The following is a 17,144-nucleotide window of genomic DNA, read 5'->3' as shown; positions in this document are numbered from 1 at the left end:
ACTATCGTTGATCCCGAGCTTTTCTGCGGCCCTTCATGGTTTTCATAATTTGCGGGAAGCAAATTAGGGCCCACTTTTCTTTGTATTTTGTGTGATATTTGTAAAATGTTTATTAATAAATGGTTATTCCAGCATTCGTAAGAATTTTCTTCTGTAAAGTAGCTTTGTGTTGCTGCAAGCTCACTACTTCACAATTTACCTGATAAAGTTCCAGTGCCCAATATATTGGACATCATTCCATACTAAAACCATGCACATTACTGAAATAATAGGGGTCACTTTTCATCTTTGTTGCTTACACATCATATCTTGAAAGTTTCAGCAAAATCTGTGAACCTAAATCTAACCCGGAAGTCAGGACGGTATAGGTAGGGACGGAATTTTAGAACCGCCTAGACAAGAGCCAGACACTCTCGTTCGCAAGTGAAGTAGTTGCGCTCCGAAGGTGATCAAAGGGGGCTGACGTGTGCAGTAACACGGTCATGACCACGCTGAACTTGCGCCAAGAGTGCACCGATTCCGTGATAGCTTGCATCAGCTGTGTAGGGGCTGAAGCATCGAAGTGGCAGAAGATAGGTGAGGTGGTGAGTAAGGTTGTGAGAGGAGATAATACGGCAGCTTGGGAGGATCCCCATGAAAAAGACTTTTTTAGGTGTGTGGGTGTCAATGCTATGGTGGCAAAATCTTTAACAAAGCGGCGGAAGTAAGAGCAAAGGACTACGAAGCTGCGGACTCCTTTTGCTCAGTGCGGCACGGGAATGTCTTTGACGGCGCGAATCTTTTCAGAGCCAGGCCGGAATCTAAAAGCGCCAACGAAATGGCCAAGCACAGTTATCGGACGGTGGCCAAAATCTTGGTGGCTCTTGTTAAAATTTCAACGCGTAAATAAATAAGCACATGTGTGAGACCACATGACACAGACGTCGTGTCGTGTGGGCTCTCTCTTGTCCCTACTTACTTCGCGCTCTGAAATTTCGACATAAGTACGTTCCACATCGGTATGTTGACACTTCTGTTGAAGTTTTATACGCATAATACTCTGAAGGCATGTAGTTTATTGGTTTTTATAATTTTTATTGCATGAACCAAAAAAAAGAAGTATTGTTTTGACCATGTGATATGCTTCTTTTCCCCGCGCATATGCAGTGGGTGCCGGCTCCGCGGGCAGCGTTCTGGCCAATCGCCTCTCGAAAAATGGGACGTATGATGTGCTTCTTTTAGAGGCCGGAGATGAAATGACGCCAGAGTTGTATGTTCCATTTATGGCGCCTTTCTCAGCCAACCAAAATAACAGCTGGGGGTACCAAACAGATCCGCAAATGTACGCTCTCTTTTCCTTCCCAGGAGGGGTAAGTATCACAACTATTTTTAGTGACTTCAATTTTTTGGTCAGTGTTGTTTGGAAGATAAGTAATATTCGTCCTTAGAAAATGATTGCACCTTTACGAAAATTTGATTAGACAATGCACCAGATCGCAATATTCTTAAGGAACGGTGCATCCTTCTGGCAGTCGAATTTCGTATAACGCTTATTGATAAATGGAGTTTAATTTGGTGTCTATTATACCCCACTGGTACATATCCCTTCTCGAGAACTATGAAAAAATGGGCTCTCACTCATTTGCACCTACCAAATAGCTAAATGAAGTCAATGAACCAATTCAAATTAAAAAAATGACTAGACTATAATGGTTTTTTGTAGCTCCTCTCGCCAGCTTAGGAAGGCTCATCACTGAGCCACAGGGGTCTCTTGATCCGAAAACTATTCAATGCTGCCGAGTTCAGCGAACTATTTTTCCTACTGAAGCGCTACTGAAGATGTAGGTGGCCCATATTCTATTTCTCGCAATCAGTAGGATGAACTGCTGTTGTCTGGAGAAGTTTCAGCACCACCTAGCGTATTTGAAAGTTGATCCGGCCCAAGCGCTGGAGAAAATGTGATTCGGATGCGCTGAAATGAGCCATTTGACATTACTATATTCTTGACGGAGATGTCACATGCAAGCAGCATGGCTCATTAAACAAAGCGAATTATACAATTTATTTTATTTTCCTTCATTTAACCATTTGGTAGGTGCAACTCGACGAGTGCCCATTTTTTACTATTTCTCGAAAATGCATATGTACCTCTGGTGCAGTGCTCTACACAGCGGATGATGTGGGACTTCTCAATCCTATCAGCCCAGTCCTGCCGGCCTGCTAGCTCTATCGGTATGTACAGACGCTGTCATGACGGACCCGGCCAACTTAAGACATTGCCATCATTCGTCACCAGAGATTGGCGGATATCAGATTGGGAGTAATGCAACTGGCGCCGCTGAAGCTGTAGCGCAGCGGTACCAGTAGTGCAGTAGTGCAGCTGGAGTTGTAACATCGGGGTTCTATTCTCTGGTCCTAAGATTGAATCCTCATGCAGGCCACTAAATTTTCACGGTTGGAGTGGCACTTGGATATTACAAAAAAAATTACACCAACTTCCCGTAGGGGAACCCTGAGTAGTATGCGAAACAGCCATAGTGTCGACTCAAGTTCCCATTAGTTTTCAGATCGACCTGTCGCCGCTGCCGTTTCGTGGCAGCGGCTCGAGCCCTCTTCTCCGCGGCGCTGTCCACGGCGCTGACACTGGCGTTCACGCTGGCGCTGTCCATGGCACTCATCGCGGCGTTGTGGGAGGAGAATGAGAGGACGAAGTGAATGATGATGAGTGGGCGAAGCACCGGGGGATCATTCGGGAAAAACGCCGGAAGCGTTCTCGGGAAGCCGGAAGCGGAACCGGAAGCGGAACCGGAAGTGGAAACGGAAGCGGCACCGGAAGCAGAAGCCGGCTTCCGGAAGCCGGAGCTTGGCTATATACTATACATATACATACCAGGAAAGGAGGGGGAGGAGGATGCGCATGCGCAGTGCGGGTGTGGACGCCGCACGGCGGATGGAGGGAGGGAGTGACATAGCCCCCGACCATAAAGTGCTCCGCACCTAAAAGTGTTGAGAGCCAGTGGGGTTGTACCAGCCACAGTGCAAACAAATCAAGAAAGCCCACTGAGCTTGTGCAAAGCAGTGCTCAACAGAACAGGAATTTGTTTCCCTGGCTCAGTATTTCCCATTACCTCACTCATGACTTCTGCAAATAATCCCAGACGCTCCGTCCACAGCGGCTTCGGAGTACCTGTATAATGCAGCGGTCGGACCTCCGACGCAGCAGATGGCATTGAGAATCTCTAGATCCAGACACGCCACTACTGGAAACTGAACTGGGCAATGCTTAACTCGCGAACCCTCTCGAGTGAAGCTACGTTAGCAGGACTCTTTAGGAATTACCATGCGATGTATGGGCTATAATTGGCCTTAGTGAGATTCGGATAACTGGTGAGACATACAGGGTGTTTCAGCTAACTTGGGTAAATCATTAAAAATACAAACATAGGCGCTACGCGTGCCGTATTGGTGCCGTATTGTTCCGAGCCGTATGGAGCACATCATGATATTTTTTTTCTAATCCGCCAAGTTGGGTAATTCACAAAGATAACTTCATTAAGTTTTAGATGCGAGAGCATCTTATGCTCGGGGCAGTGTCCGTTCTGCGGCGTCGGCACCCATACTGCGCATGCGCTACTCTCCCTCATTCTCCTCCCCTACGCAGATGTGCGCTCTCCTCCCCTCTCCCCCTCTCCACCACAGGTGCGGCGCAGCAAATCATTGCATATAACTCTCTCTCTCACTCTATCACTCTCTCCCTCTCTCTCTAGGAGTACGCCGGTAGGCGGCGCAAGTGTCGCGGCGCACTATAAAGCGCGCGTTCGCTGTGCTTCCGTCATTCTCTCTGTGCAACGATGTGCGAAACGCCATGAACAACGTCAACGTCGGCGCTGGTTCTAGCGGCAGCGCCACCACCGCGGAGCAGCGGAAGGCTCGGGAAGCCGGGGTTGTTGCGTTCGGAGGTTCGGGCACAGCTGCAACGTGTGCGACCGGCTTTGGTTCGACAACCTGAGAAAGGTCGGGACCGTCCAGAACGAACGTCAGCGTCGGGGCATGTCGTGAAGGTTCCGATCAAAGTGCAGGAACTCGTGCAATGCCTACCCAGGAATGTTCCCGACAACGCGGCGATCGACGTACACATCAAACGAAAACAACCCCGTACAAACGTCTCCTCTCTTCTCAATACATTCTCTCACTCTTACTTTCATTGGGTTGTGTTGCCAAGTGAAACGAAACGGAAACTCGATGCGCACCCCCCGCGATGCTTTCGCATCCCACCATGGTTGCCCGTAGGGTGAGATGATGTGTTTTTTTTAATTATTAACTCTAGCGAAAAATCTTCAATGCAAAAGTTGTACCGGTTTTTCAGAAACATCTGATTATTTCATCTGTGCTAAGATAACTGCTATGTTTAATGTTTTTCCAACCTTTATTTAAAGTGCGCGAAATTTAAAGAAATACCATGTGACTGCCGGCTGACGCGCCGCGCTTTTAGTGCCCTCAAATATAAGTTGAACGAATTACCAAAGGCTGCTCCGCGCACAGAGGTCGATTGAACAAGCTGCCCGCGTTCGCACCGAACGCGGGCAAAACGCCGCCGCTTTCGACAACAGTTGTGCGCGTTGTTTGTGCAACCGCACACAACCGCTGTCAAAACGCTGGCTACGTGACGGAATGGCTAAACGCCGTTGTCCACACTGTTAGGAGAGAGGCGGGCGAGAGCCCAGAGAGAGTCGGCGGCACAGGCGGCAGAGGCCGGCAGGGCTGCGCGTATGCGCCGCAGTGGGAGAGCGGGCACGCCCACGCATAGTCTAGGGTGCCTCGATGCCCCCCTCCTCGCCCACCGCTCCCCTTCCACTGGTGAAGTCGTGTTTGCTCTCCGCCGTGCGTTCGCTCCCCGTGAAAGCGTGCGTCCCTCGCCCTCGCGAGCTTTCACTCGCACATACAGCCTACCACAAATGAGAGTTTCTTCTACGGCCAGACACGACCATCGAAGAGTGAGCCCTTAACAGCTTCGCGGTAATTACTATCTTTAGTTCATATAGCTGTCCACTAATTTGCTATCGCAATCGATGATTCGCTTTTCGGGCGAAGCTGCGACTTTTAACGCGATAGCGTTGAGGGCCCTGTGCCACTGAAAATCCGGCGTCGTAAACCGGCGTGTGATCGGGGGTGGCGGAAAGAATCATCCAACCACATCGACCGCGCAGGCCCTCCACGGGATGCAAGGTTTTGGTGAACAAAAATTGAATTTATCACAGTGAAATCCGTCACACAATGGTAAAGTACGACTTTACCATTCGGCGTCGGATTCGCCGTCGGATTGTTTACCAATCGGCGTCGGATTGTAACTGGAATGTACGATAAAACCTAATTTTGCTGCGAGGAAACACGAACCCCTTTTCCAGCATTTCTACCAGACCTGCGCACGTCAGGGCTTTTGCAAACAATAATAAAATAATAAAAAAAAGGTGCTAAGGCCTTCACATTTTAATATGAGGTCACTTATATTGCCCCTGGAAAAACGTCTTTCCAGCAATGCATCTCAGTTTAAAAGTGAAGCCGACCTTAAGGGGATCGGTGTAAGCGTGGTCTTTCTAAGCTGGCTTTCCCACGTTCAGTGTTGCAGTGAATGAAGCCTACTTGCCGTATGCGAACGATTCGATGCGAACGAGTCCCGATAATGCTTTCGCGTTCTACTCTTAAAGACGAAGTTTAAGTGTCTTCCAATTTTTTTATCCTTTCTCCAACTGCGCCGACCATTTGGGGCGACGACCGTGACTACCGGCAGGTGCCGGGTTTGGTGGTAACCTCGTCTGCGGGGAAGTAAAGGGCGTCCGCGCTGGCTGTGCGGTTCGAGACACGTGCAAGTGTGGTAAATGACGATGGGTTCGCTGATGTCAGCTATTGTCTCTAAACGGCCTATCTTGCTAGCCAATAGCATGCGTTCTCCATGAGCCGGCACGCATATGAAAACATTTCTGCGAAGTCTGACTATACGTCGCCTTTAAATATATAAAGGTACAAGTGGACATCGTCGAACTTAATTTAAAACACCGTACCTGGTGGAAAATGGTCAGTTTGCAAATGCACAAAGACGTTTGAAGCCAAGAGGATGAAGTTTTGGCAAATCCATGTGCTAACCATCAATCCCGTGCTGGCTGAATCACGCTGCTTGAATATCCCGTCGACACTAGCGCCGCAGTTCCCTCTAGTAATTATTATATATTATTAAACGCGTACGGATTTGTAGGCCAGATACGTACAAAACTTGCCTGGAACTCCGCAAGAAAGCGGTGCTTTAAAAACATATCCATTCGGGCACCGTCCTACTTTAGAATATATGACAACTTGCACTGTCATGGAAATTTATCTGCTGAGCGGCTTTCAGTAGAACTGGTTTTCCAAGACAGGCATCAATCTTTACGCGTTTCAGAGCATGCATTATGTGAACTGGCTTTTTTCAATTCGGACTTTCGAGAACCAAGCCTTTATACAGGGTGTTGCGGTTAACCTGGGGGAGGGACACTTTAATAATATGCAAATGCCTACGTAGCTGGACAGAAACAAACTAATGTAGTTTTCCATCGCTTGAAGATACTCAGATTATTTTTTGCATTCCGCGCAATTGCATAACTAGTCCTAATTATTTAATTAACTTCTCAATTGTTGTAATCCGATGAAAAGTGTCAATGAGAAAATTGTTGAGCAGCATGAGAAACTCCTGATACGGCTTTCCATTGCAGAATACGTGCTGCATAAAAGTTTTTCTGAGCGTGAAAGATGCCCGGGAATACATGCAAAGTGCCTCGAATGAATGAAAAAACTTTATTCCGTGAGCTTTTTCAGCGCATGCGCCGCATGGAAGTGGTTCCCACTTCACGGGAATCCATAGCGGCCAGCCGCGCTGTCAAGTTTGCGACGGTGCCGCAATTTCGTGCGTATCGCTGCCGTCTTACTGGGCGTAAATTAGGTGACGTCTTTTGACAATTTTGGATGATATTACTACTTGGTCATTCAAGCTCTGTGATCTGACACTCGTCATGCCGTGGTCATCCCGCCATTGTCGGCACGCTGTCATTTTATCACTGTTATCACTTGAGTAACGTCATTCCATTTTCGCCATGCCGGCGTCGTCATACCGCTATCGCCGTTTCAGTGCCGCCAATCTTTCTTCGTCATTGTATTGTAATCATACTGCCGTCACTCAATTGTGATTATGCTGCCCTTGTCATACCGTCATCGTCAAAGAGTCGCTATCATGCTTCCATTGTCAGACTGTCGTCGTAAGGCCAGCATGGCGATGCCATCATTGACACTGCAGCGTCATCATACCACTCTCGACATGCCGTTGTCACGCCATCGTCATTATGCATGTTTCGTGATACAGTCATCGTCACGCTATTTTCATACACTTGTCCTTATGATGCCGTTATGCCACCGTCATCACTGCATCGTAGTCATGCCATCGTGGGGTTCTATCATTATCATTGTACCTTCAACGCACGACTCTCGTCCTGCAGTCATCATCATACCATTGTCGTCATGTCATCGTCGTCATACCAGTTTTGTCGATCCATCGACGTCATTCTTTGTTCGTCGCTCTATTGTAATCATGCTGTCATCATTCAATCGTCATTATGCTACTATTGTCAATGTGTGGTTGTCCCACAACTCTATCATGCCTCCGTTGGGATGTCGCCATGCCGTCGTGCTGGTGTCATCATCGATCGTCATTACAGCTTCGTCAGCCGGTTTCCATCATACCGTCGTCATTACGCCACCGTCGTCACACAGTCTTCATCACCTCGTTGTCCTCATATCGTCGTAGCCATGTTGTATTCAGTATGCCATCGTCATATTAGTCGAACTTTTATTGCAGCCCCGCCGTCGCCATTATACGCTTTTGTCGTTCCATCAATATCATGACTTCTTCGTCATTCTATCGTCACTGCGTCGGCGGCAAACATTCTTCGTCATGCCTCCAAGCTCATAGGCGACCTCGGCAAGCGAGTGCCATTGCAAAGTGGTGCACTCATGTAGGTGCGCACATCGCTACTAACTTGGCATATACTGCCTATACCTACTTGGCAATTAACAATGCTAAGCACCTACTAGGCTATCCGCGTAGTAACCTTTTAACCATTCTAGCTCTCTAAAAGTACTAGTTCATAAGACACTTGTACGTCCCAAGTTGGCGTATGCAATTACTGTGTGGGATTCTAATCAGGAGAAACTAATCACTGCTGTAGAATTTGTCCAGTATAATTAGGTCGATTTCATCTCGCGTAACTATACTAGAGCCTAACGTATACCTGCTACAAAATGTAACCTGACGCTCCCACCACTCTTATCCTGTGATGAAATATCGCGTTGAGTTCTTTTTCACAAGATCTACCATCATTCAACCCGGCGCGACGAACTAATTTCCCAACCACAGTGCACATTTCCTTCAATTGATCATCGTTATAAGGTTGGTTTTGAACCATGTCTCACTAACTATATTTCCTATTTCTTTCTGTCTTAATCAACCGTTGCCTGGGATCACCATTCCGAAGAACTTGCATGTATGAATGATATTCAACGATTGCGACCCACTTCAGCTGAAATTGTTTGAACAAGTGTGTTTATTTGTATTTTTTTTCAAATAACGGCCACTGAGCCATCCTATTCATTAAAGTTCATTCTCTCTCTCTTTCAAATAACGCCAGCTGCTCATGTGTATGTAAAATGTGTTTTTTTGTGTGTGTGTGGCCACGTAGGTAATATAATGTAAAGCAGTAGGTAAAATTGTATGTTCAGAAGGCTTTACCATAAGATTTTGGTTTGTTCGCTATAGCCTCTCTTTTCTGTTTTGCCTTTGGCGCTGAGGGTATAGTAAATAAACAATATAATAAATAATCCCTTCAGTCATGGTATACACATATGTGTACGCGACTTAGTTCTGCCATTTCTGCGCCGTTGTGGCAAGAAATAGACCACAATAACTAATCGTAGGGTAAATAAGCGTTCTGCTTACCTCAAGTGCCTCCATTATGCTTCTGAGGGAAATCTATCGCTACCGAAGATCGCTTTGAAGAAGGCACTACAACGTTTGACGGGAGGTGTCACGTTGGACGTTTATATAGCAATTGGGAAATAATTTCTTCCCTTCTATTAAAGCTTTCAACGAATAATTACATTGTGCGGGTAATTCACGCTAGTGAATAAATTTTTTATGAGCAAACGTATCATTACAGTGTGCACAATAATTAGATACTTAATCCCTCTGTTATTATGGTGACTCATCATAAAATACAGAAAGAGTCATTCTACCAGCTTGACTTACTCTTAATGGAGTCTGCAGGTCCTTGTCATAAAATAATGCAAATTTCATACATTTATGAATAATCGATAATAATTCCTGATTGAAAGGAATAAAGACATCATGTCCATGTGCTCCCCCCATTAGTATAGTACGTGAGTGAGCACTAATAAAATGTAGTGTAAAAGCTAATCTATTACCTACTCATGAACTAAAAAAGCGCTTTTCTTTTGGATATCTGGGACAGATTGGTCCTATGACGCAAGGAAAAGTTCTCGGAGGCACAAGCTCCATTAATTCTATGAACTTTGTGCGAGGAAACAAACATGACTTCAATAAATGGGAAAACACGTACGGTGCAACTGGTTGGGGTTACAGCAATATATTGGAGTACTTCAAGCAGATTGAAATGTTTCTGGTCCAAGACGAGAGCGTGCAAGAAAAAGGTGAGTGGACATTACTGGCAAAGAGGAACTTGTATGCTGTGAGTATTCTTTGCAGCCCGCTTAATTTTACATTTCTTGGCTGCAGCGATAAAAAAAATTACACCATCTTCCCGCAGGGGAACCCTGAGTAGTATGCGAAGCAGCCATGGAGTCGACTCAAGGTAGTTTTATCCGCTGTATAAACTTGCTGGTGCCTCTGGGGCGCCTACCGTCGCGCCTCTAACCTAAGCTGCTTCGCATTATCGCGCGCAGAGCCGCAGGTGTTGCCATTCGTTGCGCAATCAGGAGAGGAGAGGAGGGGGAGGAGGATGCGCATGCGCAGTAGGGGTTGGATGTATGGAGGGAGGTAGGGAGGGAGGGAGTGACATAGCCCCGAGCATAAGATGCTTCGCATCTAAAAGCAAGTTTTACGGGGAGCGCCCTGGGTGTGCCGTTCGCTTTATTGCAATGTTGCGCAGTGCAGTTTACGGCTGATGAGGGCTACTGACTTCAGCTTACACAAGCTTAAAGCTATATATGCGTATAGAGTTTATCATTCTGGAGTGACTAATTACATCGCTTCATTCCCCACATCATCAACAATATTGTCGCGTTGTAACACCATACACAAAACGTAGCTTATTTGAGGGTTTATATTCAAATAACAACTTTATTTAACGTTTTGAGGTCGGCCTGCGTGATCATCATCCGAAGATGACCGCAAGATCGGTGCTCCTCTTGGTAGCGGATTTATGACTGCCGTCCGATGCAACATAGACAATTTCTGATGGCATTGCAGAGTCTAACCTGCTGCTCTGCTGATGGAACAGCGTTCGAAACTACCCGTTTCGAACAAGCCGCAAGGGTTTATGATGGACAGCAAGCGGACGCTTTAACAGGCTGCGCCACAAATGCACTGGTTATGTGCCGCTCATCAGATAAATTCTCGCCAATGTGTATACGCCATTGGGTGTGCGGCAAGCGAGGGAACAATACTTCCCATGCACCAACGCAACACGCTTCTGGTCTCAGAGGTCACACGTTGAGTTCTCGGCAGCGCTACTAGTCAGCGCAGCGTGTTTAGAAAGAAGCGCGAGAGAGGAGACGATCTGCCGCATGACGCATTTCTCAGGGCTCGCACGCCTCGGTGCTCCTTGCATTTCAGAGGCCACTCCCAGGCTTCGCGGCGTTGCAAAAGAGGAGTGGGGCTGCAATGTGCACACCTCATCCTCATAGATAACTCGTTTCGACCATATTAATACGCTATGTCGCTATATTTATTCCACGTTACACGCATTAACATCGACAGTCATCATGGGAGGACTCGTGCTGAATTTTACAAAGAAGCTGTTTATGGCTAAGGTCCGGTGAAATTATCCTGTGCGCGAGCGAAAACTCCGGTCTCGTGGGCCGATCCCGGAGATTGTACAGAAATGGTGCAAGCGCAACGGCACATACCCCTGTGTACTTCTGGTGGGGTTCTCCGGGATCTGTAGTGCGCCCTTGAACTACCCTTGTCACAGCTAACGACAAAAGAGGTCCCAGGCACAAGGGTGCGAACAGATTTTATTGAAATGTTTGTAAGATAAGCAAGCAGACCCCGGCACGCAATACGTAGACGAGCCACGATGTTGTTCTGTCGGGATGTGTACAGCGCACTCTCAGCATACACTGACAAATGACGTGGGGGAGGCAAGGTGTCCCTGGCATCACCGCGAGCCCTGCATCGCTGATCGCGTTCAGCCGTCACCCACATGCAGGCTCCGTTGAGTGGAATGAGATTGAGCCCGGCCTTGAGGATGAACTGCCAGTCCGCGAACCGGGTGAAAGAAGCGGTGCGCATGAAGTGCTAACTGGTGGGGTCGGCAGCTACGTACTGCAGGACCTACGATCGGATCTTAGCCCAAAACGCCGATCCGCGTTGGCCATGTCTACGTTCGCACCACCCTGTCGTTTTAGACGTTCCAAGCACTTGCGTCTCTAGTTTTCTTTCCTTCCGCTTTCCCGTGGTGGCGCTGCCGTTGAGAACTCACAGGTGTCTAGTTTCCTCCTGCTCCTAGGGGCGGCGCTACCGTAATCCACGCAAATGTATGTCATCATCATTATCATCATCATCAGCCTATATTTATGTCCACTGCAGGACGAACTTCTCTCCCTGCGCTCTCCAATTACCCCTGTCTTGCGCTTGCTGATTCCAACTTGCGCCTGCAAATTTCCTAGCTTTATCATCCCACCTAGTTTTCTGCCTACCTCGACTGCACTTTCCTTCTCTTGGTATCCATTGTGTAACTCTAATGGTCCACGGGTTATAAATCCTATGCGTTACATGGCGTCACCAGCTCCATTTTTTTCCTCTTAATGTCAACTAGAATATCGGCTATCCCGTTTGCTCTCTGATCCACACCGCTCTCTTCCTGTCTCTTAATGTTAGGCCTAACATTTTTCGTTCCATCGTTCTTTGCGTGCTCCTTAACTTGTTCTCGAGATTCTTTGTTAAGCTCCAAGTTTCTGCCCCGTATGTTAGCACTGGTAGAATGCAATGATCTGCACTTTTTTTTAACGACAGCAGTAAGCTCCCAGTCAGGATTTGGCAATGCCTGCGGTATGCACTCCAACCCAATTTCATTCTTCTGTAAATTTCTTTGTCATGATGAGGGCTCCCTATGAGTAATTGACTTAGATAAACGTACTCCTTTACAGACTCTAGAGGCTGCTGGGCGATCCTGAAATCTTGTTCTCTTGCCAGGCTATTCAACATTATTTTTGTCTTCTCCGTATTGATATTCAACCCCATCCTTACACTATCTCGGTTAAGGTCCTGAATCATTTGCTGTCATTCGTCCCCATTGTTGCTGAATAGGACAATGTCATCTGCAAACCGAAGCTTCCTGATATATTCGCCGTTTATCCTCACTCCTAATCCTTCCCTGTCTAAAAGCTTGAATACTTCTTCTAAGCATGCACTCGATATGATTGAAGAGATTGTGTTTCCTTGCCTGACCCTTTTCTTCATAGGTATCATTCTACTTTTCTTGTAGAGAACCAAGGTTGCTGTGCAATCCTTGCAGATATTTATCAATGTATTACCCGCCGTGGTTGCTCAGTGGCTATGGTGTTGGGCTGCTGAGCACGAGGTCGCGGGATCGAATCCCGGCCACGGCGGCCGCATTTCGATGGGGGCGAAATGCGAAAACACCCGTGTACTTAGATTTAGGTGCACGTTAAAGAACCCCAGGTGGTCCAAATTTCCGGAGTCCCCCACTACGGCGTGCCTCATAATCAGAACTGGTTTTGGCACGTAAAACCCCATAATTTAATTTTTTAATTTTAATTTATCAATGTATTCTGGTATGCCTCCTGAACTCCTTGATTACGCAATGCCTCTAAGACTGAAGCATTTGATTCAGTATCTCTACTGAATCAAATGCTTTTTCATAATCTATGAAAGCCATATAGAGAGGTTGATTGTACTCCGCAGATTTCTCGATTAACTCATTGATGACGTAGATATGATCCATCGTAGAATATCCCTTCTGAAGCCAGCCTCTTCTCTTGGTTGGCTGAAGTCAAGTGTTGCCCTGAATCTACTGGAAGGTATCTTGGTGAATATTTTATACAATACCCAAAACAAGCCAATGAGTCTATATTTGTTCAATTATCTAACGTCTCCCTTCTTATGGATGAGTATAATGTTGGCATTCTTCCAGCTCTCTGGTGTACTTGAAGTCGTGAGGCATTGCGTATAAAGGGCCGCAAGCTTTTCAAGCATGATATCTCCTCCATCTTTGATTAAATCGACTTTTATTCCATCTTCTCCAGTATCTTTTCCCCTGGTCATGTCTTTCAAGGCCCTTCTAGCTTCAATCTTCCGCTAGCACATGAGGGTTGGACCCTCCCGCGTCTAACCGTGCGCGGCTTAGCCGTGTCCGGGGAAAAGGGGATCCTGGGGGTTGAGCCGATGCCGGGTGTTTGGACCTCTACGGCCCCTCGGCGGAGGCAACACACCTCTTTGGCCTCTGCTTCACGTAGACGGCACCCCCGGACTGACCCACCCGGGGGAAACCGGTGGTCGCCTTTTCCTGTCCCCCTCTCCAACCTTTTGCTTTCCTATCTCCTTTCTTTTACTCTCCTATCATCTCTTCTTTTCCGTCACTTCCTAATTTTCACAGGCGGCTTGGGTTAACCTTGTGTATGTGCCCTCCCTTGGGTATAATATATTAGGTTATAGTGGCAATGTACGGTTGGCGCCTGCAGCCTTACGCGTTAAGTGCTGCAGCGTCCCCTAGTTGGGCTCCGTGGTGGGTGGCCGCCATTGCTGCCGAAATAAACCAAACCAGTATGGGAACGCCTGCATTTCCCCGTTTACTTGATCGTCACCCTCACAAGAGGGGACGCACCGAAGAACTATTAAGCTTATTCAGACCAAGAGAAATTTTCCCCCGTTACCAAGTAGTTCACAGTGAGAAGACCGAAAAACCAGCAAGAACCGTATCCCCTTTCCTAGTCGCAAAAGGCTTGACTGACGCCCTTGGCCCAGGTTACAAAGTCACCAAAATGGCGAGCGGGGACCTCCTGCTTGAGATCCGTGATAAAGAGCAGCACAATAAACTCAACAAGCTTGTGGCATTTGGAGACATTCCTGTTACCGTTTCACCTCACCGTTCTATGAATACAGCACGCGGAGTAGTTTCTGATGCAGATCTCATTGACTTGTCCGAAACCGAACTATTGGAGGGCTGAAAAGAGCAAAATGTAACCAACGTACAGCGTATCATTATCCGACGAGACAATAAAGAAATTCCTACAAAACACCTGATCCTGACCTTTGCCACTTGCGATCTGCCACAAACAATAGAAACCGGATACACTAAGATAGCTGTCAGACCATACATACCTAATCCAAGACGATGTTTCCAATGTCAAAGATTTGGCCACGGCTCGCAGAGCTGTCGTGGTAGACTTACATGCGCGAAATGTGGAGTCCAAGGTCACGCCTCAGATAACTGCGAAGCGACACCACACTGTGTAAACTGTGATGGTGAACATCCAGCTTACTCCAGATCCTGTCCTAACTGGAAAAAAGAAAAAGAAATTATCACTCTCAAAGTGCGCGAGAACATATCGTTCAGGGAAGCACGCAAAAGGTGCTCACCATTCCACACTACCACATATGCTGATGCGGCGCGTCAAGGGGCAGCGTCGCAGCGGCTACTGCCACCTGCCCAGCTCGCGCGCAGCGAGCTGTCGCTTGTGGCTCCTGCCCCCAGGGTGGAAGGAGCTAAGTCTACTCCACCCAACCAGCGAACAGGCCCGGTTACCCTAGGGTTGCCGGCACCACAACAGTCCTCGGTGGCAGCCTGCGCTTCGCGTAGCGAACCCGCAGGCCCGCCAGCAGCTCCCACGGTGGGTGCAGTCAAGGCTGCCTCACCCTCACCGGCCCCTGCTGGTGCTGGCAACAGCCGGCGCAGCTCAGGCCCAAAGGCAGCCCCATCGACATCCGGGCTGGTGGGCGCAAATGTCTCGTCCTTCGCGGCGAGACTTTCTCGTGAAACTTCTCGCTCGCAAGAGCGCGTGTCCGGCGCCTCACAAGAGGCAATGGACACCACACCCACCCCGACGGCGCATCAAGCGCCTAAGGAGCGGCGAGGTTCCCTCGACCGCTTCAGAAAAGACAAATCCCGCGTTACAGGGCCTGGAAAGGGCTCTGTAATCTAATGCAACATTTCCTTTTTGTTTTTAGTACACACAGCACCCATTTACTTTCAGTATGGCCACAAATTATACAATGGAACATCAGAGGCCTTCTTAGGAACCTCGATGATGTGCAAGAACTTCTCCACAAACACAATCCAAAAGTGCTGTGTGTACAGGAAACTCATTTAAAATCGACACATACAAACTTTCTTCGACAGTATGTTACGTTTCGTAAAGATCGCGATGATGGTCTCGCATCATCAGGCGGTGTTGCCATCATGACTCACAAAAGCATAGCATGTCAACGTTTGCAGCTGCAAACACCCCTTGAAGCAGTGGCAGTTCGACTGGTTCTCCTTAACAAACTCATCACCATTTGCTCACTATACATACCCCCACATTACCGCTTACACAAACACGAATTTCAGTCCTTGATTGACGAATTGCCCGAGCCCTATCTTGTTCTTGGCGATCTCAATGCACACAACAGTCTGTGGGGCGACGCTCGCATCGATGCGCGAGGCCGTCTAATTCAAGATTTTCTTTTCTCATCCGGTGCTTGTCTGCTTAACAAAAAGAACCGACATATTATTGTCTTGCAAACAAAACCTTTTCCTCTATAGACCTCAGCATAGCTTCTCCATCCATATTACCTGAACTTGAATGGGAAGTTATAAAAAACCCTTACGGGAGCGACCATTTCCCAATACTGCTGAGAGCGCCAAGACAATACGAATCTCCACCACATGCTCCCCGGTGGAAGGTCAATGCAGCGGACTGGGAAAAATTCCAAACACTTACCAGTAAGCTCTCGTGGGCTGACATTTCATCGCTCGGAATTGACGGTGCCATCGAGTATTTTACAAATTTCATAATAGATGCAGCTTCTAAGTGTATTCCCCAAACAAGTGGTCTTTCTAGCAAACGCCGTGTTCCGTGGTGGAATGAACAATGCCGGAACGCACGTAGGCAGCAGAACAGAGCATGGAGGCAGCTTCGCAATTATCCTACTGCTGAAAACCTTGTCAGTTTCAAGAAAATCAAGTCCCAAGGTAGGAGAACACGCAGACAAGCCAGGAGAGACAGCTGGCAAACATTTTTATCAAGTATCAACTCGTACACGGATGAGGCCAAGGTTTGGAACAGGGTGAATAGAGTAAGAGGACGACAAACACATCCGCCTCCCCTGGTAGACAGACAGGGAGACAGCCTGGAGGACCAAGCGAACCATCTGGGTGCACATTTTGAACATGTTTCCAGTTCATCACACTATTCTCCAGCGTTTAAAAGATACAAATCAGCAATAGAAAAACAAAAACTGGACCGAAAGAGCACCGGAAACGAGCCATATAACCTACCTTTCTCCCTAGCAGAGCTGCATGCATCACTCACCTGTTGCAACCAATCTGCCCCAGGCCCTGACCGTATACTATATGACATGTTGAAAAACCTACCCTCTGAAACGAAGAAAACCCTTCTCTGTCTCTATAACTCTATATGGACCTCCGGCGAGATCCCCTCTGCCTGGAAAGAGGCCATAGTGATCCCTATCCTGAAGCAGGGCAAGGATCCATCGTCCGTATCGAGTTACCGGCCCATAGCTCTAACAAGCTGCCTCTGCAAAGCTTTCGAGAAAATGATAAACCGTCGTCTGATACATTTCCTAGAATCAAACAAGCTGCTTGACCCATACCAGTGCGGTTTTCGCGAGGGTCGATCCACCATTGACCATTTGATACGTATTG

The 17,144-nt window shown here is 47.6% G+C and overlaps 1 protein-coding gene across 1 annotated transcript in view; it reads left to right on the top strand.

Moving 5' to 3' along the window:
* The first annotated feature begins 482 nt into the window (after window positions 1-482).
* Window positions 483-17,144, top strand: part of LOC119454064 (glucose dehydrogenase [FAD, quinone]-like) — a 31,714-nt gene continuing 15,052 nt past the window's right edge. The window contains exons 1-3 of the mRNA XM_037716075.2: window positions 483-576; window positions 1,147-1,349; window positions 9,528-9,726. Of these exons, the coding sequence (XP_037572003.2) occupies window positions 483-576; window positions 1,147-1,349; window positions 9,528-9,726 (496 nt within the window). The remainder of the gene's footprint in view (window positions 577-1,146; window positions 1,350-9,527; window positions 9,727-17,144) is intronic.

The sequence above is a fragment of the Dermacentor silvarum genome, chromosome 5 (genome assembly GCF_013339745.2).
Source record: "Dermacentor silvarum isolate Dsil-2018 chromosome 5, BIME_Dsil_1.4, whole genome shotgun sequence".
NCBI classification, from domain to species: Eukaryota; Metazoa; Arthropoda; class Arachnida; order Ixodida; family Ixodidae; genus Dermacentor; species Dermacentor silvarum.
The sequence above is the reverse complement of the archived record's forward strand: the minus strand, read 5'-3'. Positions and strand labels throughout refer to the sequence as shown.